This window comes from Pleurodeles waltl, chromosome 1_2 (genome assembly GCF_031143425.1).
Source record: "Pleurodeles waltl isolate 20211129_DDA chromosome 1_2, aPleWal1.hap1.20221129, whole genome shotgun sequence".
Classification (NCBI taxonomy): domain Eukaryota; kingdom Metazoa; phylum Chordata; class Amphibia; order Caudata; family Salamandridae; genus Pleurodeles; species Pleurodeles waltl.
In genome coordinates this window covers 491,007,738-491,023,041 of record NC_090437.1, presented here as the reverse complement: position 1 = coordinate 491,023,041, position 15,304 = coordinate 491,007,738, and the positions used below count along the sequence as shown (strand labels likewise).

At 41.2% G+C, this 15,304-nt stretch overlaps 1 protein-coding gene across 3 annotated transcripts in view; it reads left to right on the top strand.

The window, feature by feature from the left end:
- ARHGEF38 (Rho guanine nucleotide exchange factor 38) overlaps positions 1–15,304 on the top strand; it is a 215,098-nt gene that overhangs the window by 187,198 nt on the left and 12,596 nt on the right. For all 3 annotated transcript variants that reach the window (XM_069241343.1, XM_069241361.1, XM_069241352.1), the window contains exons 10-11: positions 9,835–10,155; positions 10,330–10,470. In XM_069241343.1, coding sequence (XP_069097444.1) covers positions 9,835–10,155; positions 10,330–10,470 — 462 coding nt within the window. The remainder of the gene's footprint in view (positions 1–9,834; positions 10,156–10,329; positions 10,471–15,304) is intronic.

Below are 15,304 nucleotides of genomic sequence, written 5' to 3'. Positions count from 1 at the left end.
TTCATTTTCTAATGCATAGATGTAGAAATACCTAACATAAAAATATAATCCAGACGGGTGACATAAATCTATTTTCAATGAACTTCATTTTATTTTACTTTATGCACATACCCTGAAACTGCAAAAGATTTTGATCTTTTGGATACATTATATGCAATTGATAATTGTCATAGTATTAAAATCGCTGTCTTGATAGGAGCTCCGGATGAAAGCTTTTGTAAAACAATTACAATTATTGATTACAACACGTACGCAGTGGCATTAATCACCTGTGCATTAAAAATGCTTTTTAATCTGAATTCTTCACAGAGTATCCGGTCAACCAGTTGATTCTGATATTTGGAAAAAAGCTTCTAATCCTAATTTGCTCATAAATTTGAATGCATCAGTCTTTGACTTGAACAGTGAACATGGAGTTGTGTAAATGAATGACAGACATTTCTGTATCACTGCATTCACTTTAGTCTATAGATAATCCTATACATATGCTGCTGAGTTCTCCAGGTTACCTGTCTCTGGTCATTCTCTAACTGCCCTTGGTTTTCCTTTATATTTTGGACGAGGTCTAAAATCACAGTTTGTGCCAAGGTAGATTGAATTCAGATGTGACTATGTGACTATCCTTCAACCCCCATTTTATCCCACTAATATCAAAGATGGGGGCAACAGATGGACCCTCCAGTGTCTTCAGCTTTATTATTCAGTCTACTCTTGGACTGATCCGATTTGGTTTCACTTGTGTTTTTTTGTAGTAAATTTTTGAATAGGAGATTATGCTTATGAAGTCTATTTAGGTGTGTGATTAGCAACCCTATGCGTCTATTTCCATTCAAATCTGTAAATATATTCAGAGTTCTCATCCCAGTTGCAGTCTGCTTCTTCCTCGGGTCTTGGTTGTTACTGGTCTGGAGAACAGCTAGGAAGCGGGTGTTTCTTCACAGCTTCTCTACTTTCTAGATGCCACTAAACAGGACGCCTTATGAGTCGTTGTTCATTGGGTAGGGCCTCATTCTGCTGTCTCTTATCATTAGGTGGATGATCCTTGAATGTATGATGGAACAACGCATGCGGGAACCATGCATGCCTTAACAATGCAGTTGGAACAACGACCGCGTTGTTTCCACGCATGCCTTTACCACTCATGCCTTTACAACGATTTTTCATTGTAAAAGCATGGCTAGTAAAGGCATGTGTGGGAATGGCATGCGTGGTTCTATCATGCCAAAAGGCCCAAAAGTAGCCCACTCCTAATACTTAAACTACCCCAACCCCCCCACCCGCCGTATAAACAAAACTACCCTGACGCCCCCACCGCCCCTAAAAACAAAATTACCCCAACCCCCCACCCACCCTAAAAACAAAACTACCCTGACCCTGCATTAAGGCTCAAAAGTACCCCACCCCATATACTTAAAATACCCCACCCTCTTCACCCCCCTAAAAAAATAACAAATAGCCCAACCCCCACCCCAAACCCTTTATCCACACCTAACCCCTAAAAACTACCCCCAACACTGCCCCAACCCCACTTACCTGACTGCTTCCTTTCCCGATCCACTCTGCCTTTTTCTCTGCCTTAATCAGGGGTATGCGTAGCTCAGCACATGCGTGGTTTAGGCAGAGAAAAAGCCACAAGTTGTTCGAGCAAGCGTGGTTACTCTTGTGTGGGAAACGTCCACGATGTTCCCAATGTGTTGTTCAGGATGTTTCCCACAATCCTCTTCAGCTAATAATTTTTCCATATATAGAGTTAATTCCTCTATGTACACACATTCCCACTCAGGCTATGCCTCTTGTTTTCTACAGAGTGCCAAGGCCATGCATGGACTCCAAAAACCAAAGACCAATGTTTGCCAGGCTGGCTCATGCTATAATTTTCAGTGAGCCTGCATTTATATGCAGAAAGCAAACGCATGCCCAGTGCTACATTAATACGGTAGTAAGCAGTCACCTCAGGTTCAACAACCAGGAGTGCTAGAGTGCAATTGATCTCATGTTTGTGCCGGTTCAATCTCCAAAAACACTTGTACCAGATCTGTGCCAGCCCCCACATTGTACTTTTTGGAGATCAAAAGAAAACGCAAAGAATCGTCAGTATATTATTCTCTTAAAGATATTTAACAGACGACTTGTCATTTATAATGATTCTTTAGCCACTGCATTCAAGCCACAAATTTATGTGCCTTAAAGTGGGGAGTTTGGTGTTCTCGGCTTGAAAAGGTGTCTGCGGTTTAATTGCTTGGAGTAGAAGGTAGCCCATTTGCTTTGAAGAACCCGCTTTGAGTGTCTGGTGACTGAAAAAAGTTCTCCCACTGACTTGTGTGGACAGATAAATATTTATATTTTCTGTGCTTGTATTCCATGCACAATATGACAAAGGTAGTGAAAGGGTGAAGAGATCACAAAAGTGGTAGAGGCAAGTGAGGATGTGAGGCTCTGGTAACAGTAACTATCAGAATTTGTGGTCTAAATCTGGAATGTTGAAGCAATCGAAATTGTACTTGAAAATTTAAAAAGTGGACTTATGTAGTGAGCTATTGGAAACTCAGAGAGTAAGTATCCCTATTTGTCTGATTTTAAATTTAGAATAGATTATATTATTTAGGTTCCGAAAGATCCGAGTGGGCCTAATTATATTCAAGAGACATATATGATGACAGTATCTTACCATTTTCCAGTGATGCCAGGCATCCTTTTTTTGTTGTACTGTGCCTTTGAAAACTATGTGTACATGTTATATTGCAATGAGTTTTTCAAGAATAAAGCTTTCCAGAACAATTGAGCACATGATAACCATATGATCCTCTAAGCGTACTGACAAGGTTGAGTGTGAACTATAGATATTTCTGTGCATTGTTGAATCTTTAAATGTTAGATCCATGGCATTGTTTATTGCTTTGGCATTTAAGTATGGTGATCCTGAGCAGCAGTATTATTGTGCTCTACTAATGAGTACCTAAGGCTAGAACAACATTGTTACCTGGGCAACTATATTTTAGTTGTTGATATTGTCTGCAGAATCTTAGGATTAGTAAAATAATTGGAGCTTTGTATTCCCCCCTTTGACCACAGCTAGTGCTGAGTGAAAGTAGAAAGAGGCTCACTAGAATTCTAAATAGATATTTGAATATATTGTTTCTTTGGACCATATCAATTTATTGACTAGTAGAGCATTTTTGGTGCTGAAGTCTTGATTTCTGCCAGTTGAGGGTATGGGTTAAATTGGAGGTCTGCCTTTCCGCTGAGGATTCCTGTTATTTTCTTCATTAGCACCTATCACTGGAATTTTGCTAGCCAAGAAGGGTGGCAGTGAAATTTGTAGTGTTGTTGATGTGACATTCGTAAGATTCAGCATGTCTGTGGTTGCTGCATGCACTTAAGAAGGCAGTGAGTGTTTAGAGAACTTCATTGGGCTTCCTGACTTGTTCTACATGCCCAGCCTATCTCTATAACACACTGCATATTCTGACATGTATTCTCAACACAGTGCTGTGTTTGAACTTTAAGCATCAGGATGGAGACCATTCTTCCTCTGCACATCCCTTGATGGCATCTTGTAACGTTCTCTAAGCGCTGATTCTCATTCACTGGACACATACTGGCAAGTGTGGGTGTGGCGTATCACTATGCTGATGTGGATATTTTGGGGACATGGATTTTCAGAGGTCCCAAAATGATTGTTTTAAGTCAGTTATTTGTCACCAGAAGAATTTGTAATCTGCAGTACGAGGAAAAGCCTACTTTTTAACTCCCTGTAGACTGAAGATCTGTGGTAAAGCCTTGAGCTGAGCAGTGATTGAGCAGCCCTCTGGCCTGCCCAGTCACCTTACCATAAAAGAGGGAGTAGCCTGAATTGGCCACGGCCAGCAGATCGAAGATGTTCCATAGTATTCTGGGGTGAATGTTATCCTTCTGATATATCTTCAGGATGAGAGAACCTGCATAAAAAGGTTTTTGTTCAGAACTAGAGGTGAATACAGGCATAAATCAAGTAGCATGTTGGATACTACTACTGTCACATTGGGAGCTAATGGATCCTTGGTAGTATATCGGGTACCAAATATTTTTCATATGTTGTGTTATCAGCGGCTTTGTTTTGTGGAGTGAAGAATTTTGTGTACTTGGCCAGTGGCACGGTGATTAAAGGCCAGATGTACGAAGCATTTTTCTAGTCGCAAAGGGGCCGATTCGCAGAATCGGCCCCTTTGCTACTAGAAAAATGCTTTTTGGGATGTACAAATCCCAAACTGCAATTCGGTAACTTGTTACTGAATCGCAGTTTGGGTTTTGCGATTCGGTATTAGGAAGGGGCATGTCAAGGGCATCCCTTCCTAATACCGAATCTAAATTGTATGTATGATTGTTTTGTGACCGCGAATGCAGTCGCAAAACAATCGCAGTTAGCACCTATTTCAAATTGGTGCTAACCCATTCGCAAAAGAGAAGGGGTCCCCAGGGGACCCCTTCCCCTTTGTGACTGCATGCAAAACATTTTTCCAGAGCAGGCAGTGGTCCAGCAGACCACTGCCTGCTCTGAAAAAATGAAAAGAACACTTTTCATTTTTGTTTTCGAAATTAATTTTCCTTTAAGGAAAAAGGGCTGCATTTTTTTTTTTTTTTTAAAGTACTGCTTTATTTAAAAGCAGTCATAGACATGGTGGTCTGCTGACACCAGAAGGCCACAATCCCTGTGTGTGCCGCTATTCCCAATGGGGTTGCAAATTATGACCTACCTCATGAATATTCATGATGTAGGTCATTTGCTACCCCATTGCGGATCACACAGACAGTGTCATTGACACTGTTGTACATCAGTTTTCATAAATGTGGCCCTAAGTCCTTTGGTCATGAATGTGCCACTGACACATTTTATGTCTCTGCTACAAACATATTGGCAGCAAATTGTTTCCCATGATTAACATAAACTTAAAATGTGCTTTGGGTCAGATTTTTGCTCATGATTGCATGTTTTTTTGTCTATCTCAGTTATCTGCTCTTGATTCTTCCATATTCTTGTGTTCGTCTTACCGGGAGCATTTGGCGCTCATGGTGTTCTGATTGGATAAGTTTCATCCTGCCACTGCCTACTTGAGGGTTCTTTTTTTATTTCGGCTTGAGCATTCCATGGGACTGCATTCTTTTCATAGCTGTCTACCCCCTTTTCTTCCCCTTTTCTTTCTTTATCTCCCTTCCCCCTCGCAATCTGTTTTCAATCTCCCCCTCCCTAATACTTCTTGCTGCATATCCCGCTGGGTCTTATTTAATTTTGCATTTTACATTTTTACTTTCATTTTTAAACTTTCCATGCATATCTTTGTCTTTTTTTCATTTTAACTTACAGCTTTAACGTGGCAACCTAACATGTTAGAAGAGTAAATTAAAAATGGACGCCAGCGATTTTACTAGCAAAAAGCACTCTGTTAGCTCTGCGAAGGGCATTAGTCGAGAAGGGAAAACGATTATGTAGGGGGGCTGATGCAATCTGTGAAGACCATGTCCTGATTGCTCCAGTGGCAAATTGGACACATGTGGGCCTTGGCCCCCACCTTGTTATCTCCTTTCTTTAAAATGCCTATTTCAGTGACAGCTATACATGTATCTTGAATCATATGCACAAATACAATTGGCAACAGGAATTGGCAAAGTCAATTGCTCAACCTTCTAGACCCACGACGTGAAGTGCTAGTACTGAGTTGTGCCCAGTGGAGAAATGTATTTTGCCACTGTGTAACAGCAGTGCATGGCAACATGTTATCAATAAGAGGAAGACTGCACCATTGATTTTCTGTTGGAAGTAGGGGAGAACAATGTTTAGGACTGACTATCACAAGTATATGAAAAGCAAGCAGAAAACTGAAAAGAATTTGAAAAATATTTGAAGCAGTCAGACTTGCACTTAGTTAACGAAGATCTGGACAAATTGATTGTGATCATGTGAAATGCTGACTGATTTGAAAAGGTTAGCTTTGGTGGGCGTCTTTAGAGATCACACAAAAGCTTTATTTGTTAAGGAAAAAACCAAAAAAAGTGCACGCGCCCAACATCTTTCTTGGGAGCACTTTCTAGCGCATTACCTCTTTCATTCCAGTTTCCCTATTTTTTTTCAACTTGTTTCTCCCTTTGCAACCTTGCTGTCTTTGCCCTGGGTTAAAATCTGTAGATAAGAGATAAGTGCTGGGCCTGAAAAATGAGTGCTGTGTCCACACCTGAAATCACAAACATTAATTGCACATTGTAACAGACCAAAGAGAAACTAGATGATCATTTGAAAGTAAAACAACATGAGAGAATAGTTGTGATTTAAGAATGACACTTAAAATAAATTGATTGCTGCAAGCAGGACGAAGCACAGGAGTGAGCTGGACAAAAAGTGGACATAGGTTGTGTGCAAGCAAATCTCTAGGAACAGGCTTAGCAAAGGAGAAAGAAATGCGTTGGGAGGCTCTGCAGTGCTCTGTTTCATCTCGTCAGTGTCTAGAGGTAACGAGCTTCTGGCAACATGGTGCAGAGGGTAATATAACAGGTGTTTAAGGAGTGTTTACTTGACAAATGCAATTACATTGCATTGGCTGTAGAAGAATAATAAAATCACAGAGAGATTGGAATACGAGTGTAAATATCAAGGTGTTAGATTACTATTTTACAACCAGAACGTTTGGAAGAGGAATATTACATGTAATAAACTAGATATCAAACCACTTGGGAATGGGGCAACCCCAAAGGGCCCTATTTAGAGTTTGGTCTTCAGAAATATGAATTCTGCCATCCGAGGACCCTGCAGAGCCACTTCCTCAGCGGAGAAAAGTTCACCATCTTTAGACATCTCGGCTGCAAATCGGTTGTAAATTTGCAGCACCCTTTTCACTAAAATTGGAACATTTGTTCAGAGTTCGCTGCAGCGTTTTCACACATGTCCCTTCATGTCGAAATAGTATTCATTAATATGTGCAGAGCTGTAAATATACATCTAGTGTGGAGACCCACTCTTGAGTGCCCACATTCCCTGTACCATGGCCCTGCTGTGGGAGTTTGTCTGCGTGGGAAAGACCTTTGCCCTTTTCCACCGTTTCCAACAGGTTTCCTTGGCAGAGTGTTCCAGAGGGCAATACAATGGTCATTTTTCAACTCTGGATATGGCAGATTTACCATGGTCTGATTCCATGCTTTTCCATATGCCTGCTAGTGGAAAGAGTAGTGAACCTAGGGGAGCTGCTATTCAGAATTATACCTGATTTGCTCAACTCAAAATAGACAGTATTTCTTTTCCCAACACAATTCCTGTATCCGCATTCTTTTTGATGGATTTTTCTTTACCAAACTCCCGTAAATCACAACTGTTGTCTTTTGGGGTAATTGTGAGGTTTGTATTGAGCTTAAGGAATGCTCTGCGGAGGAGAATCGTGTGTAAGTAACATAATGATCTTGCTGGCTCAATTAAGAGAACCATGGCTTAAGCTACATCCCAATAGTGATCCCCACGCCCAGGCATGTGGAGTGCTTGCAGAAAGCAGGAATTGAGGAGGGCATTCCATAAGATATTTCAGAGAACCAGTAGGGCGTCTCGAAAGCTATGTGCCTTAGATTAGATTGATCTAGGGCCACTTCTCTATTGTATTTGCAAAATGCTTGCTGTGGGAACAGCGAGGAATATACATTGAGAAATTAAAGGGATTGTGTGTAGGTGGGGGCTGATGCAGTCTGTCAACACCATAGAGTGATTGGTCAAATGGCAATGGTTAAAAAAGCTAATGGGGCAAGTAGAAAGAAAACAATGTTTTTACCACTCCAGAAAGGAGCTACATACGGTGTCAGCTGAAGTTGAATCAAAAGTCTCAGAACTGCCTTAATGATTGCAAAGTATGCAAACTGGTCTTCTAATGTGTTATAACGAACCTTTGTGTGAGCTCGCTCGGGGGGTGGGGGCGGGGCTGGGGGGCATGTTTGACCATATGTTCCATATGAAAACATACATACAAAAATAAAAGCTCAAACTAGTTAACTATGAACCGCATAAACCCATTTGCCTATATAATTTCTAACCTGTTAAAATTAAATTTTTAATTTTTGTAGTTTATATTATTAGTCTGTATTTTCACATACTAACACTTTTTCAAGCGGATGCACTTATGCTTGTGAGAAAGATAAGCAAAGAGATGCTAGGTTATGAAAGTTGTTCAGCATATTGTGAGTTAAAGGACTCAGTTTGAAGTATGTGAGACCGAAAAAAAGCTCCAATGCACACCATGAAAAGAGGTTCAGAGAGTAATGAACATATTTTATAATTGTAATTTCTAGGCTTAACCAAGTTTTGCATACATTTCATAAAAGTTGATACTCTGCGTAAATTAGGTAATTAAGAAATGGAGTGGAATTGTGTAGAGGGGTGTAGGAAGGCAAAAGAAAGTAAATGCAAGGTTTCCAGTTTGGAACGGTGTAACCCTGGATTAGCGTGCAACATCCCTACTTGTTGGGGGGTTCTGTTAGAAACAACACTTGAAGCTAAAAACACCATCACTGCTTTTGCTTCCAGGGTTTTGAGGGAGTCTGAATAAAACAGTCAGGTACGTGCTGAAAAACATTTAGGATTGACATGCTCTGTGCTAAATCTAAAGTTGGAACTGACCATCAGCTCCCCAAGGAGCCCAAGTAAGATTGGCCAACGTGACACATGATAGAGCCAGAGTTTAAAGTGGAGCATGTGCCCAGAGTTTATAATGCCAAGGAAGAATAGTTGGTAAATGTAACTGGTCTGGGATGAAGAAAGAAGAAGGGGGAGCAAGACTTGATGTCACAGAGGGGACAGTGACAAGCAAACACTGGGGCAGATGTATATTACAACAGGATGTGGAAGAATAGTTTCTGCTTAGATGGTTGCAGAGGAGAAGGTTGTGAGAAAACCATTAGATGGTGAAGAATGAGTTGTTTCTGGATGTAGGGCCAGATGTAGCAAGCAGTTTTGCCCATTCTGTGTCTATGGGAAAATGTGTTCCTACATATGGCCCGTAGTCTTTCTGATTCAGGAAATTCTATGAGATCGAAATTGTTCTATAGAGTATACGAAGCTTGCCTAGAAAGCGCCAAAATTAATTAAAAAAAAATGAGAGTGGGTTACTGCTCAGACAATGGAAAAATATGTGGGGAAAAAGTTGTTTGAGACTGATGTGTATGGTGGACAAATGGGTGCTTTTATCGTTCGAGAAGGGTTTCCACAATTCCTTTTGTTGAGCTCTGTAAAGCTTCAGGACTCTCTCTATGTACAGAAGGAAGACAAATTGAAACGTGTTTACCTTAAGGATTGTGATCTGTTTTTTGTAACCAATAAGTACGTTAATTTCGTACTAATTATTTAATGTTATCATGGGATTTACAGATCATTAACTTGATATAAAATACATTCCACCCAGTCCTTTAGGAACAATGGTGAAAAGGAAACATCTTTTTGTGTTCCCTGTTGACTCTCAACAGTTTCTGAGAACAAATGTGTTAAGCGACCACCTGTGGCAGAAGGTTGTACCCACTTACACAATAATTTGTAAAGGTTTAGAATACCCAGATGTTAATTCCGCCATTTAAAAAAATCTATTTGAAAACTGATCATTGTAAAAATAGAAGCTTTGACTAGGGAAGTGAAAATAAATCTTTGTAAAATGTAACTATCTGGGACCACCTCATATGGCGCTTTGTAATCCATGTCAATCCATGCCTTTGTATGCATACAAGGGCAGAGAGTTGTCCCCATAGACATCCTTTTGTAATTAAACTTTGTTTCCTGTAGGGCCTGTATCCTATGCAGTTGTGCTAATTCATCATTTCATGTGACTTGTAACCCACTAGAGGCTCCAGGTAGACAGGCTGGTCTGGACGCCACTTACCACACTACAGGCCATGTTTCCAGGCCCGCAGAAGCTCATACAGAAACGCTACGACAAACTGCTGGATTACAAAAGCCACCCACAGAAGTCTTCTGGAGAGGAGTTGGATTTGTCGAGGAAAAACTTTGAGGCCCTCAATGCACAACTGGTAGAGGAGCTTCAGGTGTTCAATACAGCCTCCAGGACCATTTTACATAACTGCCTGCACTGCTTCGTTTCTCTCTTGAGGGACCTCATGCTTACAGCACTACAGTCCTCCTCGCGCCCCAAGGTGCCAATGCTGGTAAGAATTTCTTCCAGGTTCGGTGATGTTGACCACTAGACATGATTCATTGATGCTATGCCTTGCCCTCTAAGTTGTCTATATTTTACTGCGCACGAAAAGCAACTGAATTGTAGATGTATTTTGAATGACAAGTTGGCTTATACGACAGTTATGAACTTGTGTATATTTCAGCCTCTCCCCACCAATATCAGTGAAGTCCAGACTCAGGTGATGGAAGAGCTTCACAATCTGAACTTTGTCAAAGATAACAGCAGTGCAACATTTATAGAAAGAAAGCTGAGCTTCGAAAAGAAGAAGCTCACCCCTATTATGGTAAGTTGGTAGATTCTGGGAAAGTCATATTTTGTTGCTTAGTCCAGTCTCTTAACTCAACATTGGTTAGCAGTATATTGCTAGTAGGTATTAAAATGACCTTCAGAGGAAAGGAAATTGTATGCCTTTGCTTCCTTAACTGCATCACCTGGGCGAATTTACTACTCAGTCTCCAGCTGTAGCCAGTTTGTTCTGAGTGCTATTGCTCAGGATAATTAATTGGTAGTTAGTGATAAGGGTATGCGGTAATTTGGGTTTCAATAATGAATATTAAAAGCTTTCAGTGTTCATTTAATAGTGGTATTTGTGGTTGTATTTCAAAATGTAGTTTGTGTATTGATGCTATTTGCATGCAGTCAACCTTCTCTAGTGAGAACACATTTAAAAGCATAAAGCGAGAATACATCTTTTTACCCACCCTGACTTGTAGTATCATATAGTGTGGTCTGTGAGGGTGAGGCATGTGTGAGAGTGATGTGTGTGCACATTAATGTGGGTGCATACTGATGTGTGTGATAGCTTTAGAATGCTAAGTACTAAAATCTTCAGTATATTACTTTGCTGCATTCTGATCCTTGCTGGGGTGACAATTGATTGTTCAGGAGCCAGGTGAAAGTTTGTTTGCTTTTAATTGTGCCCTATACCATATTATCTTCATTTAGGTATTACCCTATTCTTGTATGGGCTTCATCCTTTCACTGGTAACAACGAACCTTTACTTCATCCCCAAACATGTTTCCCTCTTCTCCTATGATTACTGTTGCATCATCTGAAACAGCTGTGTTGCTTAGTAAGCTAGGATTTTATATCCTAGGGTCAGGACTCTCAAAAGTGGGCATCATGATAATAATGATGCAATGTCTAGTCTAGGTGCCTTTCACCACTGGCTTTTAATTTTTGAAAATCACAATATTAATTCGGATAAGGATCTGCATCAAGCTCATTGATAGTACAAACAGAAGAGTGCCTTTGCATGGGACTGTCTCTGGGGCTTCATTTTTATCAGCTCCAGTGTTTCTTGTTTCCACCTTCAAGAATGGATTTAGGGTTTGGGTGACAAAACTGGTTTCAATGTTGAATTTCCTTTGGTCTCTGCTCTTGTTAAAGATTCTTGTAAGGACTGATATCCAGTGTTTTTTTTTTGTTTGTTTTTTACGGCTTCAAGAATGGATTTAGGGTTTGGGTGACAAAACTGGTTTCAATGTTGGATTTCTTTTGGTCTCTGCTTTTGTTAACAAAGATGCCTGTAAGGACTTATGAAAGCTTTTGGCTTGTACATTATAAATCCAGTGCTCCGGTGTTCTTGGGGCTCTGTAGTCCTCTATTCTCTTAATCTTCTATTTACATTTCTCAGACCAACTTTGAATAATCTGCTTGCTTTTCTTTAAATGTAAAGTGATGTGCTTTTTTAAATGCAAAGTGAAGATGTCCAAATTCCAGTTTTTGATGGTTCCTGCAACTGCCTCTCATCTTTTTTACTCACACACATTCTTTCATCTCTAGGACCAAAATACACCATGGAATTGTAACATATGAATCTTTCACTGGGAGTAATACTTCCAGTCTCCACAGAGCCTTCCACTGGGACTTTAAACTGAGACAAGACGCTGGGCAAGGTGGGGATGAGGAGAGGAGGATGAGGGCTGTGTTTTTTGTGTGATAAAGGGTGGGTTTATTGCAGGCTGGGACTCCACACATTAGGCTGCTACCAGGTTAACATCAGTATTAGGTTTGGAATCAAAAGTCTATCTGATTTTCTTTTGGCCTTGTGTCCAAGCAGGAAAGAAGCCATGGGCTTTGGGATCAATGTTATCTGACGGGTTCCAGGGAAGTATCTGCTTTTGCTCCCTCCCATTCTCTCCTACTTGCTTAGAAGTACTTGTTGTTGGGTATGAGTTATTCTCTGTGTAGCATGTGTAGGAACCAGCTCAGACCCACGCCACCTCTTGCACCTTTTTCAGGTTATCCACACTTTTATTTCCCATAGTGTGACTGTGAACCACTAAGCCCCCTACTAACTCACTAATCCTCTTCCCAAAGGTGTTTTGGGAAGAGGCTGGACAAAGACAACAGCATGAGCCCAGAAAGGGGTCCCTTTGAAGGACCAGATACAGGAGAGCAGTAACACCAAGGATGACTCTTTTTATGGTGCGCTTACCATGGGGGAAAGCAGCCACAGCAGGGTGATTTGTTACACTCACACATGAAAAAGAACAGTAACATCCCAGGCTGCAGACGTCATCAACCCCAACTACCAGTAAATGTGGTTTTATTCATTTTGGTAAAAAGGGGAGGTGTGTGGTATCTAGGTTTTGTTCTGTGACTTGCGTGAGTGAAAACATGTGTGTGTGCATGTGTCTGCATGAATGGATGATGAGTATGATGGTGTGTGAAAATAATATGTAAAACACTCCATCTAGGTTGCAGCACCTCTTATCAGGCTTTTGCTTGCATCTTTTGGATTGGTCCTGGAGTGGAACTCAAACGTTGAGGAAATCTTTTTTGTTGATGTGTTCTGTGTGGGTTATCTTACTATAAAGATTACTCGTCATGTTGCTGTGTGACTGTCACTCCTTTAGTAGCCTGCTAATGCTTCAGGTTGTCCAATGGCCCATAAAGACCTTTATTTGCATTGAGAACAGATTGATATGGCACTTCCTCTTGTGACTGATAAATGTCACCATCTTCAGTCTCTTACTCCATGGGCATCACTTGAGCAGGCAAAAGCCTCCTCTTTTTTAGAGTGCTGCCCCCCACATCAGCTCCTATTAACAAGCATTTGCAATGCAGTAGATCTCACATTTGCTTGCGTTAGAGCCATTGGCATTGTAAATTCATACCTGGTCTTTTCTTGCCCCATAAATTGGACAACCCTGCCTCATAATTTCATCTTTTCCTGCCATATAATTCCAGAGACCCTGCATATAACTAAAGCACTTCCATTTACCTTCTTCCTCTATCTGCAGTAAAAAATGAAAATATTGCCATTTAGCATCCTAATTTAAATCTGCCATGCTAATTCCAATAGAATACCACTTTCACCACCCCACCATCAGAATTGCTGGCTAGCTAACATAATTCCCCCAAAAAGACACAAGACAGACACAGAGAAGAAATAAACTAGAAGGGTCACCCAAGCATATCAAGAGTGTTCAAACAGTCCTAGTGTATTAAGGATGTTAGGTTGGCCTGAATCATGGTCGTAATTGTAATAAGGAGAGATTATTAACGCATATACAATTATCATATAAACCTTTATCAGAATTAAACTTTTGGCATTAGTCTGTAATGCTCAAAACAGCCACTAGAGGACACTATAACAAAATATAATTTGTAAGAAACATGGTCATGTAACCATATTTTTAGCCCCCAGAGGGCATAACCCCATGAAAAAAAGGAGACAATAATGCAATGTAACCATATACTTAGCCCCTAGAGGGCGTTTTTAGGGCTAGCAGGCCTACTGCAATGATATCACAAACAAGGGCTTTAAAACTTCTCCTAGCTGTAAAACAAAAGTTCCAGCCATGAGAGCCCTTAAATAGATACTGAATGGAGGGAGGGGTTATTATTTTGGGGTACCCACTAACCCAGTGTGGGGACCCAGAGATGATGTAGACATCAAGAGCGTTTTGAAGGTGGGCCCATTGTCCTAGGGCCTCCACAGGCTGAATTATGAACAAAACTGTTTTGGAAAAGTAATGCCCTGCAAAGCCACGTCCTCAACCACTCAATGAAAACAACGTGGATGTTTCCCATGCAAGCGTAACCACTCTTGCCTAAACAATGCATGGTCTTTTTTGTGCCTTAACCATGCATGTACTGAACTAAACATATGCATGGTTAAGGCACAGAAAAAGCCATGCTTTGTTCGGGACAGGACGCAGAGGACGCGGTGAGGTAAGTGGCGCCGGGGAATGGGTGGGGGGGGGATTAAGGGATCAGGGTGAGTGGGGGGCTGGGGGCGGGCTATATATATATATTTTTTTTAACGGGCAGGGGTGGGAGGTTTGAGTATTTTTTTAAGGTCTTACGGTGGGGGGTCCGGCTATTTTTTTTTTTTTAGGGTCGGGCAGGTTTAAGGAAGGGAGGAGAGAAGAGGAGGAAGGATTGGGAGAGGACGCAGTGTGGTAAGTGGGGTTGAGGCAGGGTTGGTGGGTAGTTTTTAGCAGTGTGGTGGATTTAGGGCTTAGGGTGAGTGGGTGGGTCGGGGTAGTTTGGTTTTTAGGGGTGGGCGGTCTAGGTAGTTTTTTTTTTTTTGTAGGATTCCGGGCGGTTGGGGGTGTCAGGGTAGTTTACTTTTATGGGGCAGGGGTGGGGGGGATCGGGTAGTTTTTGTTTTAGGTTTAGGGCGGATGAGGGGTTGGGGTACTTTAGTTCATAGGGGTGAGGTGGGGGGTTGGGGCAGTTTTTATAAGGTTTAGGGTGGGTGGGGTGTCAGAGTAGTTTAGGTATTAGGGGTGGGGGATGTTTTGGGCCTCAGGGCGGGTGGGGGTGTTGTATGATAGAACCACGCATGCCGTTTTGCATGCCATTTCCACACATGCCCTTACTAGGCATGCTTTTACAATGAAAATTTGTTGTAAAGTAATGCGTCGTAAAGGCATGTGTGAAACAACACGGTCATGGTTCTGACCGCGTTGTTAAGGCATGTGTGGTTCCATCATAAAACTGGTAAAGCATAATGTGGCGATTTTTCGGGCCACTAATAATATAGTATGATGCCTGCAATGCTCAGAACAGCCCCTAGAGGACACCACAATAAAAATAGCATTTGGAAAAAACATGGTCATGTAACTGTACAGTCAGCCCTGAGAGTGCATAACCTCATGAA